Source organism: Alligator mississippiensis, chromosome 1 (assembly GCF_030867095.1).
Source record: "Alligator mississippiensis isolate rAllMis1 chromosome 1, rAllMis1, whole genome shotgun sequence".
Lineage (NCBI taxonomy): Eukaryota > Metazoa > Chordata > Crocodylia > Alligatoridae > Alligator > Alligator mississippiensis.
Window position 1 is genome coordinate 168095376 of NC_081824.1, and position 19311 is coordinate 168114686.

The 19311-nt window shown below is 39.6% G+C and overlaps 1 protein-coding gene across 6 annotated transcripts in view; it reads left to right on the plus strand.

The window, feature by feature from the left end:
* Positions 1 to 19311, plus strand: part of LTBP1 (latent transforming growth factor beta binding protein 1) — a 363058-nt gene that overhangs the window by 323373 nt on the left and 20374 nt on the right. For all 6 annotated transcript variants that reach the window (XM_014600068.3, XM_014600069.3, XM_019500580.2 and 3 more), the window contains 5 exons: positions 6103 to 6285; positions 8935 to 9021; positions 14019 to 14147; positions 15441 to 15581; positions 16991 to 17161. In XM_014600068.3, coding sequence (XP_014455554.2) covers positions 6103 to 6285; positions 8935 to 9021; positions 14019 to 14147; positions 15441 to 15581; positions 16991 to 17161 — 711 coding nt within the window. The remainder of the gene's footprint in view (positions 1 to 6102; positions 6286 to 8934; positions 9022 to 14018; positions 14148 to 15440; positions 15582 to 16990; positions 17162 to 19311) is intronic.

Consider the following 19311-nt stretch of genomic DNA (forward strand, 5'->3'; position numbering starts at 1 on the left):
AGGACATAAAATCTTGCCAAACCTTGCCATTCTTTAATCTCCACTTTCGTGCACAGCCAAGGGAAGAAAGCTTTTTCCATAGCCAATTCCTCTTTAAATAGGATATTATTTTGTATGCTGAATGAAAGACGTAGCATATTTTTTTTCCTGGATTTCTTGGTGGCTAACCATTGCCTTGCTCCAGTGAGATTCTGCGTCAGAATATGAAGATCTTGGGAACTGAACACTCAAACTGTGAAGTGGTAACATTACCTATCACATATGTGAGTTTTGGAAGACTGCTTGTAGAGTAGCCAAAGTGTACTTTTTTAAAACCTACATTTTACTTGCACCTTTTGTTTTCATTTCATGCCAAAACTAGTGGCTGAAACTTGCATATTTTCCCTTTGACTTGCACAGAAATTGGATCTGATCTGATCATTGGATGGTAAGACATCTGCAAGGTTAACAGTAGCAGCAAGGTTACACTGCCTATAAGAACCAAAAAGGTGCAGAACCACTATTCCAGCTCTCCATCTAGCACCACCCACAAGGGAGGGAGGCACTGAGTTCATGGTATGCCCTTGTAAAAGCTGATGCAATGCCCACGTTTCTTGCAGTTTTGGCAGGTCAGGGTGCTGCCTGGAGTCTTTGTTCAGTCCACAGGCCTCACTTCCAAAATTAGCTTGTGCCTCATCTGACCTACACTGAAAAGAAAAATATCTTATCTGTACTACATTTCTGCATTATGAATCCACAGGCATCATAGATGTATTCAGCATTCATCCATTTTTAATGTTAATGTTCTTATGCTATCTTGTGCACAAAGAATGTCTTCCTGCTTCCTCTGCTAAACAGAAGTAGGATGCCATTCCTAAGGGAGGACAGTTCAGGCATAACTTTAATTCAGGGATGTTTTACATGTGGTTAAAGGCTGCTGCCTCTGTGGAACACTGTATGTTCACACTTCCTTTTACTCACCACTGGGGATCTGGAACTTCCTTTTATTTAGGTTTTCCTTGGCAGAAATTCACCTGTTATTTGCTGTGAAATGATCCTATTAGTGTATGAAAATTCAGTTCATCAGTTTCAGGCCATCCTATCATGTTTCAGTATTCATTTCAACTTAGTTGTAAAAAAAACACAAAAAAACACAAAAAAAGAAACCATCAATTGAACATGCATGTTTCAAGTATCTTTTTTTGCTTTTCTTCCTTTTGTTCCTAATGTATATAAAAATTGATTGAAAAAATTACAGAAACTTTATTTCAGATTAATATTGGATAGATATTTGTATCATCTTCTCCTGGAGAAAATCTGCCTGAATATTTTTTATTATTAATTTACTTGTGTATCCTTTTACAAGTTATATAGAGGTTCTTATGTGTACCTTTATTCTATATTCAACATTTTGTTTGCATAATTAATATTCATCAACTTGTTATAATTACTGATGGTCAGAAAAGAAAATGTGTTCTCCTGTGAACCTGAAGTCCCAATATGTACACCTATTGGTACAGATTCCAAAGAAACTAATATATAATATTATATCTTTAAAGTCTGTTTTTATCTAGCATTTTACATAAACTAAATTATTGTTTTCCTTGGGTAAAAAATAAGAATTGCTGTTTTGACATCTGGAGTAAGTAATTGGATTAGTCCAATATAACTGTAACTTTGCCAAAGAAGAAATGATAAATGCATGATCCAAAATCCTTGTGGATTTTCAAGGCTAGAAAATATATATTGTTAACAATGTTGGAAAGCTAGACTTCTTAAGAGAAGCAAGAAGAGATTTATGGGGTGTATACTATTAGTTTCTGGGCACTAGAATGAGTTTGCATCCAAAACCAAATTTTAAATTTTATAATTTTTATAGAATACCTTAAATATTGTAATTACTACCAGATATTTTTGAGAAAACGTATGTCCTTACCCAGACATTTCTATTTTGTTTGTGCATTTCTGGACGCACATGCTCAAATTCTTGATTTGCACACAAATTATAGAAGTGCGTAAAAGAGAGGCACCATTACCTTGCTAAGTGTGCATCAAATCGGGAGATTTTCACAAGCATATTCTGTATCTAATTTCCTACATCCGGCATTTGGCAAGCATTGTATAGCACAGCAATTCTGTAACAGTATTGTACCAAACACATTAGCAATTAGATCAATTGCCATGTTATCCTAAAAGTCCTTAGTAGACCTAAGTATTTAATTTAGTAACAATGAAACAGAGGAGACCAACATCATGAAAAAACTAAATATCTAATTAGTAACATTTCTCCCAAGGAAAAGTTACAGCAAAATATCACAAAATATAATCTGCTTACTAAAAGGTTAATAATATGAAAGAGAATTTACAAATTTGTAGACACAGACTAGTCTTTGTAAATTTCTTTTTTAAGGATTTGTGTCTCATTCGCTTTCCAAACATTCATGACGCCTGTTTGACTATCCCTCAGTCACAGCTGTGTAAACAACAGACTTTAAACTGCTGGAAAGATAATGGGAGGAGAAACCAACACATCAAATATAAAATAGGAATAAATAATGGCACAATGAGGTTGTTTCTGCTTCCCCCTGGGGCAGCCTCTGGTGCTCTTCCCTTGGAAAATGGTGTGAAAATTGCCATGGTTTTTCTGCTATTTAAGCCTTTGGCTTTGAATCAGCTAGACACGTGGCAAATGTCCAAAGAAAATGTATAATTTGGTGGCTAAAGTACTGCTCTCTCACCTTGAAATAACAGATTTAGTTCAACTGAGTTTCTATGACACATGATAGTCTTAATTTGGTTCTTATTGGACAGCAGTTGATACCACAAAACCACCATACTTTATGAAATTCAGCACATTATGGAAAATTGTAATTATCTGATGAGGGGAGACCACAGACTAAACTAACAAAGATGAAATAGCACTCATCTGGGTGTTTCCCTTAATGTACCCTTACTTATATTGGCAAAACAGCAAAGGAGAATTTACATGGTAGGTGGTAACATTGCACTAAGTATGAACAGAGGTGTCTGCCGGCTCCTTGAATTCCACAAACAGAAGTATTTTCTTTTCTGAGGAAGTTTAGAAACAAATGCAATTGCTTATTTGGAACTCAAGCCAGAATGGGCTGTTTTATTCCTTTGAATTAAAACATAACAATAGGCAGCACAAATGGAATTGCTCATGTATGCTAAATTAAAAGGAACTTAAAGGAATTTATTTAATAAAACTGTCAAATGTTTTAGTATTTTAACATCACATTTGACAAAGAAGTTATTATGCCCTTGACCTTTTCGTCTGATGCATTTTGTCATCTCATAATTTGTATTGAAGATCTAAAGCAGTGGTTCTCAGTGGGGCTGTGCAAAGCTTCGGTCCCTGATTCGATTTGGCTGAGATTCGGCTCAATTCAGTGGCCAAATCTCCAAATCCGAATCGAATTAGGAGACCCTTTAATCTCTCCGAATTGAATCAGAACCCTCTGAATTGATTCAGAGAGATTTGGAAGAATTCAACGATTTGGACGTAGACACAGCTTTAAATGTTTTTTCTACATACCTCAAGGTACCAGGCGGCTTGTGAATGCTGAGATGCTGGGGCGCATGGTGTGTCCCACAGGAGTACAGGGGGCTCCCCAGAGCACTTGGCAGCAGACCTTGAAGTGGACCAGAAGCACTTCCAGTCCAGTTCTGGGTCTGACAGGGAGTGCACTTGGCGCCCCCCTCCTGCCTCCCCCCACAGCCCGGCAACTGGTGCCTCCTGGGTCTGGGAGGGCACCCAGGGTCCCCCCATGGCCTATCACTGAGCTAGAGGGGCATGAGGGTGGGGCCCCAGCGCGCTCGGTGGTAGACCTGGAAGTGGACCACTTCCTAACTTCATCTGCCCCAGTATCGCAGCATTCATGAGCTGCACCTGGTACCTCAAGGTATGTAGATAAAACATTTTAAGCTGTGTCTATGGCCAAATCGCTGATTCTCCAAATCTTCAGATTCAGATTCAGCCAAATCGAATTGGGGACAGTGATCCGAATCAACACATTGAATCACTGTCCCTGATTCAGGGCAATTCTGAATCGAATGTGGCCCACTTCGCATACCCCTAGTTCTCAGCTGTTTTAGACTCCAGGCACTCCTCATTAGACATAAGGTACCTCTCAGAAACTGCTAGCTCTTAGCTTCCACTCATTTTTAGACTATGGAAAAATAACAGAGAAATTATTCTGTTGCAAAGAACTTAGAAAGACCACAACAAGTCAGAAATATTTTTGACATTATGGATTCCTATTTGAAATTTCAGGATTTATCTTGTGAATCAGGTGTAGGTGTTTGGACACCTAATGAAGTTAATATTGTGTGGTTTCCAGTGGCAACTTTAACATGATCTCACAGCATCATCTTTGAGAATTGCTGCTATAGAAGAAACAAGAAAGTAAGGGCCTGAGATATACTTTACTTCCTTAGGCCCTGTTTTACACTTACCACCTTTGAAATCCTATATTGCAGCTACAGTCCTGAAGGGCAGAGAGGACTAGATAGAATTGGGGATATTTCATGCCATCGTTGGCATGAAGAGGATGATTTTGAGCTCCTTGGGGGCCAGAGTACAAGACTTATACCAGGTCAGTGAAGTGAACCTAGGTCTCCCCAGAAATCGTAGAAAGAACTACTGTTAGGCCATCCCAAAGCCTTTTCTTTCCAGCCAAATTCAAAAGAGCCAACAGGCAAACAAGACTTAAGTAAATGCTATAACAGCTTTGATCTGAATCCTCGCATCACATAATGATTTGAAATGCATTATAACTCAAGCATAAAATATGGATTTCATGTCCTCCTGGAAACTTGTGACACTTTAAAAAATGCCTTAGACTAGGAACATTACATTATAATCTGAATTGCAAAGTACCTGCAAATCTGCCAACAAGAAGTAATTTTGAGTAATTCCTTTTTACATTATTTTAGATAATTGTAGTCATATTGTAAGTAGTGAGTATAAAGAATTTTCCACTGTATAGGAAAGTATATAGAATAGGAACAAATGTATTTGTTACCTTAAAAGGTTGCATTCTTAAATCCCTAGTGGAACGCTTACTTTTAACCAACAAATTTGAGCATCTGTGATGTTTTTAACATCAATATCATGGGGAGTGCATATGCAAAATGTAGAGGGTATGATCAGGTACCGTATTTGCTAACAATACTGCAAAACATACACCCTCTCCCCAAAAATCAACCCTTCAAAATTGGGGTGCACGTCTTAAACAGGGAAACTGATATTCTTCCCTGGAATAGATGCATGAAGATGTTGTGCTGCGAAAGGGTAATCACTTCCTTTCGGCCAGCAGGCAGGAGGGATGGAGTCCAGTATTCATTCACTCTTTCACAGCTGCTCTCGGCTTGCTGACGAAAAGAAGCTGGCAACCATCTTACAGCACAACCTCTCCACAAAAAAAGCCAGCTCTAGGCCAGGACTCTGAAAAAGTCTTTTTTTCTACATCCTGCTTTCCAGAAAGAACGTATGCATCTTATTCGGGTGCATGTGGTGCGTGAGAAAATACAGTATTATTAAATCATTACAAAATCCACTTGAAGTTTCTCAAAGCCCAATCAAACAGGAGGAGAATATTTTGTGAAAACTTGCTGTTAGATGGGCAGTGTTTTGGAGATAGGTAGGCTTCAACAGCATGTTTCTTTTACATTCATGGCTAGTCAGATTTCTAGACTGACTTGTTCTAGGACCTCTGAGGATATTGTATTTTTTTTCTCCAACAAGAATGAGTGCCCTTTAACTGTGGCTTGGTAAATTTTGCTTTTTGTTCTTGAAAAGATTGGGGCATGTGCATGGCTTAAACAAGGCAGTTGTTTATCTGTGGAAAATCTTACTCCAGCCAGATCTGAAAATGGAAACTTCTAAAAAAGAAAAAATCCAGAGAAAGATTTTGAGAATTTCTGCTGCTTTTTCTCAGAATTTAAAAAAAAAAAATGGTTTACATATTTTTTTCTTTAAGGACTCCAGCCCTCAAGATGGAAAATGGTGCCATGACACCATCATGCCATTGCTTTTCTCCTGCATCTGTTATAAAACTGATTGATCTGATGTATACTTTTATGATTTATTTTCATCTTTAGAATTACCGGTAGATGCTGATCAATCTGAAAATGAAAAGAAGGAATGCTACTACAATCTAAACGATGCTAATTTCTGCGATAATGTGCTGACAGCTAACGTTACCAAACAAGAATGCTGCTGTACTTTGGGTGCTGGTTGGGGTGATAACTGTGAAATCTTCCCCTGCCCTGTCTTTGGAACTGGTAAGCAAAGATTTTCTATCTACTTGTGACTTTTGAAGCATCCATGCTTAATGATAGGCAAAGCCTGGTTTAAATCATGGATTCAGCTCGGTAATATTGTGGCCCAATCATGGTAGGGGCCACCATTTTCGCACCCAAATGCCCCCCTACCACACCTCCCAACTGGCTGAGAGCCTCTTCCTCCCCCCCACCCCAGCTGCATCCTGGTTCAGCAGCACAAAGCTGCTCAGGGGCAGGGGCTGAGGGGAGGGAGGGAGGGATCCTCCTCCATCTCCTGCAGCAGGGGCTTCCCCCTTATCTCCACACCCAGTGTGAGGCAGAGAGGGTATGGAGCCCCTCCTACCCCCCTGGCTGCCCCCTGGGGGAAGGGGGCAGATTGAGCAAGCCGTAACCTGCCCCCTACCTGCTGGCCACCTCCTCAAGCTGCCACCACCTCAGGGGTTCCAGCCTCCTCGTGCCACCCTCGTCTGTGGGGTGTGGAGAGGCCAGCCGGGCAGTGGCTCCCCGCCAGCACCAAACAAAGCATGGTCCCAGGCAGGGCAGGGCAAAGATGGAGCTGGGGAGGCAGCTATCATTGTCTTTATCTCATGGGAAGGCTAGTGGGGCTTGGGGGACTCTGGCGGTGAAGGGAACGTGGGGGCTATTCTTCTCTGCTCTGCCACCACCACCGCCGCTGTTTCCCCAACCAGCTGGCCGCGCTGCTCCTGTGTTTTTAAGTCACTCCCCCCCACTCCTTTCATGGTATTTAATGGTCCTTCTTGTTGCCATAAAATGCCATAATATGGCCACTTGCAGCATATCATGTTATTTTGTTGCAAATTACATTTTTTTTTAAATCCCTTAATTTCTTGCTTTTCACAAAAAATGTGGAATCGTGATTTAGACCAGGCCCTAACGATAGGTATGGGTGCCCTTAGGTTACATGAGTTTACTCCTAAAAGACCATATTCTGCAGTGCTTGCTAATTTGTTATACAGAACTTTCACTGCTGCAAAGTCAATGTGAAAAACCAATCTCTGGTGTAACTTCATTAGCTTTTTGACATCATGCCCATGACAATTATTATCTCCAAAAGATTTTAAATAATCAGGATTTTCTAACACAGCTTTTGTCAAAGGCTGTTGTAATGTTACAGCTATATTTTTCCCACAAAGTAACCAATGAAGGTGAGGCTGCTTCTGTCATCAGTCATATAGTAGCTTACTTTATACAGCAATGTGAAACATTAGTCTTGATATATAACATGATATTGTGCTATATGCTACATAATGCAGTCAATCTTGCTGTCTGCACACTGCACACATTTAAAAATTAATTAGAAAAGCATAACCACATGGTGTTTGTTACAGACGTTGAAACCAGTACTTGATGCACATTGTGTAAACAGTGATAGCTAATAGTCAGAATCCAGCTGGAAAAAATCACACAAGATAAAATATATGTAAACTCTTCAGCCCACAAAAAAGTACTTTTTAACCCAAACTTTTTTTATTCAAGTCTTACATTAGCCACATCTTTTAATCTGTGAAATTGTGCCTACAAGGGTGTGTTTGGAAGTGTCTCTACTCTTGAAAATAGTAAACTGGGTTTATTTGCATTTGATTTCATGTAGTATCCACCAGTGGAATTCATTCCCTTAATAGGCTGTATGCTGTAGTCGGTATTGAATTCTCCTTGAAATCAGTGAGAATTTTGCAGTATTGGACTGTAGTGTTGGCATCTATATTACAAACCATGGCATAATATAGAGATACCTGAGCCAGATTTAGATGAGTAGCTTAAGTTTTTGAAGTAGTCTGCTGGTTGCTACCCAAAGTTTGGTACAGGCTAATTTACGCTGCCATAAGCAGCATAAATTAGCTGGTGCAGCAAAGCTGTTTCCTGCCATGGATAAACTGCTTTTAGTATGTCAGTTTACACTTTCAGAGCCAGCTCTAGAACCTTTATGCTACGTTCCAGTCTGCTTCATTTATATAAAACAGTGGTTCTCAAACTTTTTTAGACTCACACACCCCTCAGAAAATGCCAGCTCTTAGTCTTCACTTATTTTTTTTTATTTCAGAAAAATAATAGAGCAATTCTTCCGTTGCAAAGAACTCACAGGCCGCTTGTACATGGCAGGGGTTTAGTCCCTTAAAGTGAAACTGTGAGTTTCTAATTGCAATGATTAAAAATGATTTGTAAAGCTGCAGCTCTCAAAGGCTGCAACATTACAAGTAGCTACATTGCAAACTAAACTACATACGGATGTGGTTTAGTTTGCAATGTAGCAAAATTCATTTAAATCATAAAAAAAACCTTGCAAGTGTATAGTGTTATGCAATTAAACCTCAAAAACACCCAATTTTCATCACCCATAGAAACCATACCAGGCTAAAGTGTTTTAACGCTATGGATTCCTATTCAAAATACCTGGCTTTATCTTGTGAATCATGTTTGCACACCTGACAGTGCTAACATTACATGGCATCTGGGTATGACACCCTGGCTGAGACTCATTGGCATAAATATAGATAAGGTTGCTTAATAGGAATAAGTTGGTTGTCTCAGATTTCTGTAAAAGAGAAATACATTTTGCCATCTGCATTGGTTTCTAGATTCCTAAAAAACTGTTGCTTTCTGATAGTTTTTTGTTTCTCTCTCTACCAGCTGAATTTACTGATTTGTGTCCTGAAGGAAGAGGTTTCATCCCCTCCGGTGATTCATCTTATGGAGTCATTGCACAGAATTACAAAGGTCAGTACCAATTAGATATACTGACTTCTGTTAAGTTTACACATTTTAGAAATTCTAATAATAGATTTACTTAACTAGTAATATCATCATATTACCAAAGTTTTCACAAGGTGAGAAAAAACAGTATCTTGGTGTAAAATGCTACTTAAAATGCTTAGTTGATGTTAAATCTGTCACTAATATTTGCCACTAATATAGTTTCTTCGGAAGTTCCATTTCATTCCTACTGTGCGCTATGAAGTTAATAGTATTTTCCCTATTTTCATCTTATTCCCTGAGAGTAGATCTTGAAAACACATAACTCTAAATATATTAGCTTATACAATTAATACAGATAACAAGCATAAAACAGTCTTTAGTTTATAAATAACAAGTGCCTAAAGCAGTGTTTCCCAAATTTTTCATAGCTGGGGCATGCTTTTTTTCCAAATGAAAGTTGGCAGCACACTTCACTCACCAGTCCATGGGCAGGATCTGGTCCATGAACTCAATGGTGCTCACAGTGCACCAGGCTCTGATCCTTTCATGTGGGGCTGGTGCAGCCAGAGCCCCATCCAGCCATGTGGAGCCAGCCCAGCCAGGCCCCAGTCCTTCCATGCAGGACTGGTGCAGCCAAAGTCCCATCCCACCCACGTTTTGCAGCCCACTTCCACCACTCTTTCGACATACTAGTGTACCAGGCACACCCTTTGGGAACCACGGGTCTACAGTCTAGTCTGCAGTACAAACTACTCCTGACAGAACTGTAGCAAAACCTTGACTTCATTCTCACCCAAAGCTTCTCTGCCATGGCAGAACCTTCCTTTCTACCAGCAGAGTTATTCCACCTCCACCAGGTACACTAAGGCTGTTGTCACTGCCCCATAGTTAGCTGAAGACACACATTGGCACTCTGTGTGCTTTCCCCTGGCTGCTGTAGTCCAGTCAGCAGCTGGTACCTTCCCAGAGTGCAGTTCGTTCTCTAGCAGCACAGCTGCTGAGCAGAGCTCAACAGAGCCACCAAAAGTGCACGTGCTCTGGAGATTTGATGTCTCCACGCACAGCTCCTGTGTGCCATCAGATATTCTGGCAGAACCAAGAGAGTAGAGAGAAAGTCAGGGAGTCAGGAAGAAAGAGAGATGGGAGGAGAGGTTCTGTCCTGCATTAGTAATTGCTGCAAGTGGGAATGAATGATTTATGGTTTGTTTGTTTGGTTTTAAGAAAAGCCCAATATTTTTTTCATAGAAATTAGTGAGGAAGGATTGTCCAATGGCGAGGGCAGTGCTTTGTGTCTCAGTAGGCCTTTAGTCAGTTCCCTACTCAACGAAAACATCCTATATGACCTTGAGGAAATCACTCAGTCTTTCCCTGCGCCTTCCTTCATCTATATGTTGAGGATAATAATACTTCCTTAATTCATAGGGATGTGGCAAGGACAGTTTAAAGATTGGAAGGCCTAGAGATACCATGGTAATTAAGGCTGTGTCTGTATCTGGATAGATTGACAAATAGCATGTAGACAAATCCATAAAAAGTCATAATTCTGTTTTTAAGGACCTACACTGACCTACATTAGGTTGTACAGAATTAAGAGAAGTCAGATTCAGACTATATCTTTTTGGATTGAGTAGGCATATGATGTTGTTCATGTCTTTGCCATATCTGGAAGTTTTGTTTGTTCTTTGCAACAAAATTTAGGATGCTTGATGCACTGAATATAAATCTGAGATACAGAATTCCTTTTGTTTCTATTGCCCCTTCACAGCTGATATTATCCATGACTGCCTTAAGTATGCAAGTGTGAAAATATTTTAGACTTAGATGATAACAGTTTTTTCTCTGTATAAATTTCTGCAAAGTACCAGAAACAGAGAAGATGGGCCTGTAAAGGGTCAGATGTTTTATTATAAAATGTGGTATTTCTCTCTTCTGCTAACTCATTATATATTTATTTTGTTTGCCAGCTGCCTGGTTCTACTTACAGGAGTAACCTGAACATATTTTAGTTTGTTTGTAATGAATTGCAAAGACAAATAGGTCTAGCTACCCTTCCTCTGCCCATTTGCCAGCTTTCACACTTTGCCCCAAGATGCAAATTTGTTCCTCATGAAAAGATGGACAGTTGCTCAACTGTGTGATTTCTTTTTTATTATCAGTCCTTACAGTGGTCCTTAAGAATCAAATATATATATATTTAAATGTAATGTGTAAAGCTGCTTAGTGGCTGGAAAAGTGACTGTAAAAATATTTTTCTAGCCCTTTCAGCTCTTCTGGAAAAGTAAGCATTTTACTAATTCAGCTTTAGAATTGTTCAGCAGATGGAAAAGAAACTTCTTGGCAAAATCTTTATTACTCCTGGTGTAAACCTGGAGGAACTATTGAAGCCAACGGATTAACACAGTGTAACTGAGAGGAGGATTATCTACTATGTATTGCACCTTCTCATTTTTCTTTGCCATTTGTAATAGCAGCCTGGTCTCAAAATTAAACAGTGCTTGATAAACTTTAAAAAAGGGTGGAAAAAATACCAAAAAGTATTAAAGGGTTGAATCAAAGTGTATAAAACTATAGAAGGGTATATGTGAGTTAGCTCCATACACATTTTTCTGTGGAAAAGCACCCATCTTCATTTTACATATGGTTGATTCCCTCTGTTAAGAATGCACTTCATTATCTGTTTTGTTATAACGTGTATTGTGGCTACATGGCTTATAGTGCATAGTCCCTACTTTTGGAAAAATGTCTCTCTGTTAATGTCTCTAAATGACATCAGTGTCAGTAGAGGCTATGGGGATGATTTATTATTAGTTGTAGCCGTGGAAAAATGGGTCTTTGTGAGGGCGATCTTGCTTTAAAGAGTTTTCTGTGTAGTTATAGAAAACAAACAGGTGGTGAGCACTGAGGAAAATCATATCTGGATTCTAAACTGAACATGACTGAGGAAGAAAGAAAGGGTTTCATATATATATATAAAGGCTTTTTATGTATAAAGTTATATGTTTGTGTATGTCAGCAAATACATATAGAAAATACAAGAGCAGCTATATGGGGTATCGCACAAAAGTAACAGGGTGGTACAAAGATGGAATCTAACAATAGCTCATAGTGGAAATGTGATGGGTGAAGCAGGCAATGAAATGTGAAGCATACACCCCTAACCATATACAAATGGGGTACATGCTGGGCACCTGCAAGTGATGGGCAAGCTCTAGAATTGAGTTCCAGGGTATCTATGTTAATAGTGTTTGTTTGACCCATCCAGCAAGTACTATTCCTGAAAGCTGACATCATAGACATTCAAAATATGGGATGTAATCACAGCTCTGCTGAAATCATTGGGAGTTGTGCCATTGATTTCAGTAGGGCCAGGATTTCCTTTATGGCCTCAATATGGAGAAGAGAAAGCTGTGACAGCAGATTTACATATATTGAGATGATAATTGATCACAGAAAGAGAGGGAAGTTTAGCCAAGTAGAAGAAAGGACAATTGATACTTGGAAGACATAGTCATCACTATTAGTTGTTTCTGCTTGAAACTAAGGACAGGTCAACATGAAGTGAAAATACAGGAGCTGCAAAGTGCAGCAGTTCTGTAGATTTCATTATATACCCTGGACTGTAAAGAAATTGTATTTTAGCCTGTGCATAAAGTTATGCCTGCCTCTGGCCTCTGCATTGTCTCCACTTTTCTCTCATCTAACCTGTAGATTTAATCTCTTTACCAATAATTGTCCTTTTGTGCTGTCCTAGTTAACTTTTCTCCTCTTGCCCTTAACTTGCGTCAAAACTTGTGTCAAAACATATAGCGATGCATCATGGTTGTCCCAGTGTCAGTATTCAGGGTTTACTCGCTTGGTAGGCATTTATGTGTGATTCATGTGACTTTGGGAATTGTCTGTCTCCGCATTCCAGTGGATGAAATGTCTACAACATTGCTGCAGCTAATGCCTCCCATTAATGTCATTTAGCAATATAAAACTAAGCACTTTTTTCAATACATTGTTAAAAAGTAATTCTACTGTAAGTATAGTTCTGGCACCCTTGCTCAAGTGGAGTAGTCTCTTATTCTTTGAGGAGCAAAGGACTTCTCACATTGAATTTGGGTGGTAGAACAGAGACCTATGTTAATGCAATATTAATTTTAGCATCTACCTGATATTCATACAATCTTCCCTGGGTGAGATACAGTACAAAACCAGAGCAGTCCAGAGCATTAATCTGTAGTTCAATCTCCATAGCAAGGGGGAAAATGACTTCACACTTTTTTATGAAGCAGACTCTCTCCCACATACATTCAGAAAATTACTCCAGATAACAAGCAGAGGGTTGGAGACTGAAAATAACTTCTCCCCCACCCCCAACCTCAGCCTAGTGCAGCATTTCTCAACCCATGGGTCATAACCCAAAAGTTGGTTGCAAGAATGTATGAAAGGGTCGCAGACAAACTTTAAATATGGATCAACAAACTTTAAAAAAACTGAAAGTATGTTGGAGTCGAGTCATGAGAACTTCCACTTCAGCAATAGAAATCTTAGTGTCCAGCCACTGTAAATAGGAACAGATGTACTCTATGCTTGCTCCAAATGGGTGAACGTAAAAAAATGTTGAAATTCTACCGACTAATAAAGCTTCTTGTTTAGGTTTCTCCTTTAAAGGAGAAAGACATGGGAAACCGTGACTTTTCCCTTGCAGGCTGGCAGGGTTTCTGCTTGCAAGGGGCTGTTTGGGGGCCCCCATGTCCCATACACTGTGGGTCATGGGCATTTGGTCAGGAATGAGGGGCACTGGGTCAGAACTGGTAATCGATGTTTACAAATGGGTCCTAGTACAAAAAAGGTTGCGAATCACTAGCCTAGTGGATTGCAGTGATGATTAGATCCTGCCATCCTCCCAAAAGTCACAGACAGGACAGAGATAAAGGGAGTGGGGGAGTTGTGCCATTTTATCCTTCCCACCCCCAACCTCCATGTTACAGCAGTGGTAGTAACTAATATATCCCCTAATGTTTTATCTACAGATGCAGATGAATGCCAACTGTTTGGACAAGAGATCTGTAAAAATGGTTTCTGTTTGAATACACAGCCAGGTTACGAGTGTTACTGCAAACAAGGCACATACTACGACCCTGTTAAACTCCAGTGCTTTGGTAAGTTTCCTTAAGTTTCACTATCACTATGCAGATAGACAAAACAAGAAAAGTTACACTGAAAACACTAGGCTGAAATGAGGCATTTATCCACAGCTCACAATAAGGGCTGGAGAACAGCATGCTTCCTAGTCTCCCAGAGCACTGATCTAAGGGATGCAAGCATTCCCCTTTCTCCTGCAGGGCTGACCAGCTGTGCTGGTACAGGGAGCTGATTCCTTCCCTCCCTTTCAGCAAGTTGCACCCAAAGATCTGCATCTCATAAGTAACACCTGTATCCCAAGGGTACAGAGGCTACAGCTGATACCAGCTGGCTACACAAGATCATGGGAGTCTGCTTCCTCTTTTTCTGCCCAATACAGCTTCAGTGCCTTTACCTACTTTAGCAAGGGTCCTGTTTTTATAATAAATCAAATTAACAATATTTTTTACTACATCTTTTTCCACAAGAAGTTAATATGCAATGTGAAATTACAATTCAGGTCACTGGTATAATATGAATGTGCTCCTCTTAGTCTAAAGAACATTGTACTCCTTCACTCTGGTTATTTGACTGAAAAATATTCATAACCATGACCCTGGGTTTTGCTACATAAGCAGAAAACCATGAGGACTATGCAGAATAACATAATGAAAGGAAGCAATTATTTGAAACCACAATAAGAGAGCCTTTCACCTTGCATTTCTAAGATTGTCCTTCACACAGATATTTTCTTGCTGATTTAATGTCATTTATTTTTAGTAAAATAGCCTGCCCTTTCCTTAGGGATACATTATTGCTTTTCCTCTCTAAGCCAAGCTAGAGGCATAGGATTGTATTCCCCAAATAAGATGGTTCCTTTCCCTGCAAAGTTGGTGAATAACTTTGGGCATTGTGCTCTTCAGTGGTCTTTACTGGTATGGCATAAAAGCTGCATGCAGGCACCCTGTGGAGCTTAACGTGGCTGCAGCAGGCCTCTACAGGAAGTATTTTAGGCCTGTACACATCCACTCTAGACCTCTGAAGCACCATCAAGTGCATTTATCAATATTCTGATCAGTGTTTGAGAACAACAGGACAACATTTTGCCTCTCTCCTGCATGGGTGCACTAAGGTGAAAATGTTACCTGATTTCTTTCTTTCCTGTTGGACATGGGCACAGGCAGAGTTTAGCTTTGAGTTCTTTATTTATACTAATCAAAAGATGGCACCCAAGAAGGGCACATCTAAATTTAGGAGTGGGCAAGAACTGATTTACTCAATGAACTTCTTTGGGGTTGAGTTTTTTTCTTGTGTTTTCTTCCATTTTAAAGATACTGATGAATGTCAAGACCCAGATAGCTGTATTGATGGCCAGTGTGTTAACACTGAAGGATCTTACAACTGTTTCTGTACACACCCAATGGTTCTGGATGCTTCAGAAAAGCGATGTATCAGACCAGCAGATACAAGTGGTATGCTTTGCTATACATTATTTTTTCTCTACTGGATTGAGCAGGAGTACTGGCTCAGTAAGTAATAAAAGACAGCCCTAAACTCTGATGATCTTCACACTCTCAGGGTGTGTCTACATGTTCGCTTTACTGCACAATAGACTAATTTACTATGCAGTGAAGTGTCACTGTCTACACGTGCGTGGCAATTAGACCAGTGTAGACTAATTTACTGTGCTGTTGGATAGTCCCGTCAGACAGGAGTATTATCTGACAGCACAGTAAATTATTGTGCTTAAACGCGCATGTAAAGCACTAAAGCACCTTCATGCCTGCACTAAAGCACCCTCATGCCCCAGCCAGCCACTCCATAGCACATAGAGCCTCATTGGAGCAGCCCTGGGCTGGCTGCTCTGATGGGGCTTCACATGCTGTGGACTAGCTGGCTGAGATACAATCAGCTGAAGCACCCTCATGCCCCAGCCAATGTTCCTGCGTCCCATCCCCTTCCTCCCCCCGCTACACATGGAGCCCAGTCAGAGCAGCCCTGGGCTGCACATGTGGACATGCCCTCAGAGCACTACATTTTACTCCCGAGTTGGGCTTTAGTCCTATGCTGATTTATGCAATGTGTATACTTGAAATCATGTTTGTTCTGCATTGTAACAAATGTGCTTGCCAACACTGGCTGGAGGATAATGGTTCTGTTTCATGACCACGTTGGAGGTTCTGATATTTTTTGTTCTACATTTGAAACTAAAGCCAAAGCTTTCAGACATGTTTGCAAAATAGAATTGTATTGAAGCACTCTTCTGTTTATGAAGAAAACATTGGGGGGGGGGGTTCTCTTACTCTGGTCAACGTGACTAGAGCACCTTGAAAAAGTGCTCATTGAAAACTTCATTGACACCTGTATGTTTCTGTGAAACACTTCACCTGGTTCAGTACTAGCAGTTACTTCATCTTTAAATAGTCCTTCTGATACAATTTATAAGGAAAACATCATATCTTTTAAGTTTCACTTCTTGAGTGGGATTTCTCAAGCATTTACTGTGATTATAGCTCTGTTTCCACAGAATTCAGCTGGATTCTGTTGACTTCAGTGGGAAAAAAGTTAAGTTAAACCTAAGTGCTCTGGAAAATCCCACACTGTGGCCAACAGTCTTAAAATTTCCTAATCACTTAGGGAGTCAGTGGAGGGGGCCAACTTCAGATACTGTTTTTCAGAGTCTGGGTGCTTAGTCCTTTCTATAAATCAGAATCCTTTAAAGTTTGTCAGGATGGAAACCCAAGTTCATCCAGTTTTAGTTTCATGTGAGGTAGAGTTAAACTGTTCTTTTAACCTTGGTTCAGATAGCACTGTATTTTACCAGTTGTTTTAAAACAATAAGAGCACTGTAGTAGTCATGCAATATTGTTTTCTCCTTCAGAACAAACTGAAGAAACTGAAGTCTTCCAGGACCTTTGCTGGCAATATCTGAGTGATGATTTTGTTTGTAGTCAACCTCTGGTGGGAAAGCAGACTACATACACTGAGTGCTGCTGCTTATATGGTGAGGCCTGGGGCATGCAGTGTGCCCTGTGTCCCATGAAGGACTCAGGTAAGGAATTATATATTTCAGTTACTGGGATGCCTTTTGGGGCACTTGATCAATTTAATTCCCTTGCAGTGTGTTTTCAGTACCTGAAATAATAGCAAAAAAAAAAAAAGAGAGAGAGAGAAAGAAAAAAAGAAAGAAACTGGCTACCCTGTATTAAATGGAAATCATGAAGATCCAGATTTACAAAAAGGGTCTTTACTTTTTGATGCCCCACTTTTGGGGTATCTGGCATAAATACATAACATCCTGGATTTGCAAGGTGCTGAAAACTTATCACTACCATTAAACTTCAGCTGGAAATGCCAGTAATGAGTCATCTCTGATCCAAGCTTCGAATGTTGTGGGGCAAGAGGGGTATTTTGCTATGCTGAAAATTTAGGCCTAATACTTGAAATATTATGCAGAGCAAATTTTTGAATAATGTTACTTTCTGCTATATGGCAAACTACTGTAAGTGTTTAAAAAGAAATACACTTCTTTTTATTGTGGTCAAGGCTAGTATTAAGATTTAGTAAACTAAAAGAAAAGTTTTGTTCACACAATGCTGCCCAGTGCAAAATGAAGCTCTAGAATAAGAAGTTATTTTTTAGTGGTAATTTGGCCATGGTAGCCTTGCTAGAGTGCTTGGTTTTTTTCAACAGATGACTTTTGTAAAAGGCCTTATCATTCCACAAATATAGTCTTATTTTGTATTTTTAAAATGCCTGTCCTTCTGTGACAGATAGTATAGTCTGTCATATACAGATTCCATCGAAGCTGAGTGCATGTAATTAAGTTCATGATTTTCTTCTCACTTTCTTTCTCTTCTGCCAGATACTGGGTTCTATGAAATTTCCCTACTTCTCATGTTAGTCAGTAATCAGTCAAAACCTTTTCAAATCTGCTAGAGAGATTCTTAAATAAATTGTGTTTTTATTAAAGAATTTAATCCAGACATAGATTGGAGAATAAACACTACCAGCAATGGTCAGACCCAGATATTCCTGGGTGTGCTAGCCAACAGATTTTTTCACCAAATAGCTACTGAACTTACAAAAGGCACGTGATTTTGGAAAATTATAAGAACATTATAGAAGAACTAGTTAAAGAAAATCAAGTGATCATAAACTGATTCTGTTTAAATTAAGTTAAAAGATAAACAAAGACAGATGTGTAATTAAGGGGGGGGGGGGTTTAAAGTCAAACTTTAAGAAATTAAGGGAACCAGTTAGTGAAATCAGCTGGACTGAAGAGCTCAAAGACTTAAATATGGAGGAGACTTGTCATCTTTTAAAATCAAAGATGTAAAAGCTATCTGGAATTTGCATCTTTAGCAAGAAAAAAAAGAGAAGGATTCCAGATCTAACTGGCTGAAAAACAGCTACAAAAGAATATTTAAAGTAATCAGAGAGTCTACAAATAATGGAAAAAGAGATTGATCACAGAAAAAAAAAATGTGACTTGGAGATCAGAACGCATCGTGATGAAATGAGAAATGCCAAAAATGAAGTTGAGTTGGATTTATGCAAAGGAAATTAAAACTAGTAGTAAAAGTTAATCTAGCTGTGGAAATAAAAAAAGGAAAGGAAGGAAAGCAAAGCTACTATGTAGTGAGGAGTGGTTAGAAATTAAAGCTAATCTAGGTAGAGACAAAAAGTAAATTTTACTCCAAGGACATGATGTTCAACATGGGAGCAGAGACAAACTGGTTAATAAGAATGAATGTGTAGAACTGGAGATTGCTACATCCAGGATGGAAGGAAAACTCAAAGACCATAATGTGTTTCAGCTGGGGGGAACCAGATAATGTCCAGCCCATAATGCTTGAAAGCAAAGGCACATTAAATTACCTGAAAATTGATAGCAAGGATTTTTTTTAAATGCTGTATTTTCTCACATACACCACTCCCCAGAACATAATGTGCACCTTGTTTATTGTGGCCGGGCACCGTTGGAGCCTGCCACTTAAAGAGGCTGGAGCAGGCTGTGGAGTAACTGGCAGCTGCATTGCAGCCAAACAAGGCAGTCAGATGACCATGGGAGGGCTTCTGGATTGGAGGATGGGGCTGAGCAGCCTCAATATAAACCCAGACCCTCAGAGCTGAGCTGGCAGTTGTTGCAGGGAGCCAAAGGGATAACATCACCAGCCGGAGCTGCTGCTCCCAGAACAC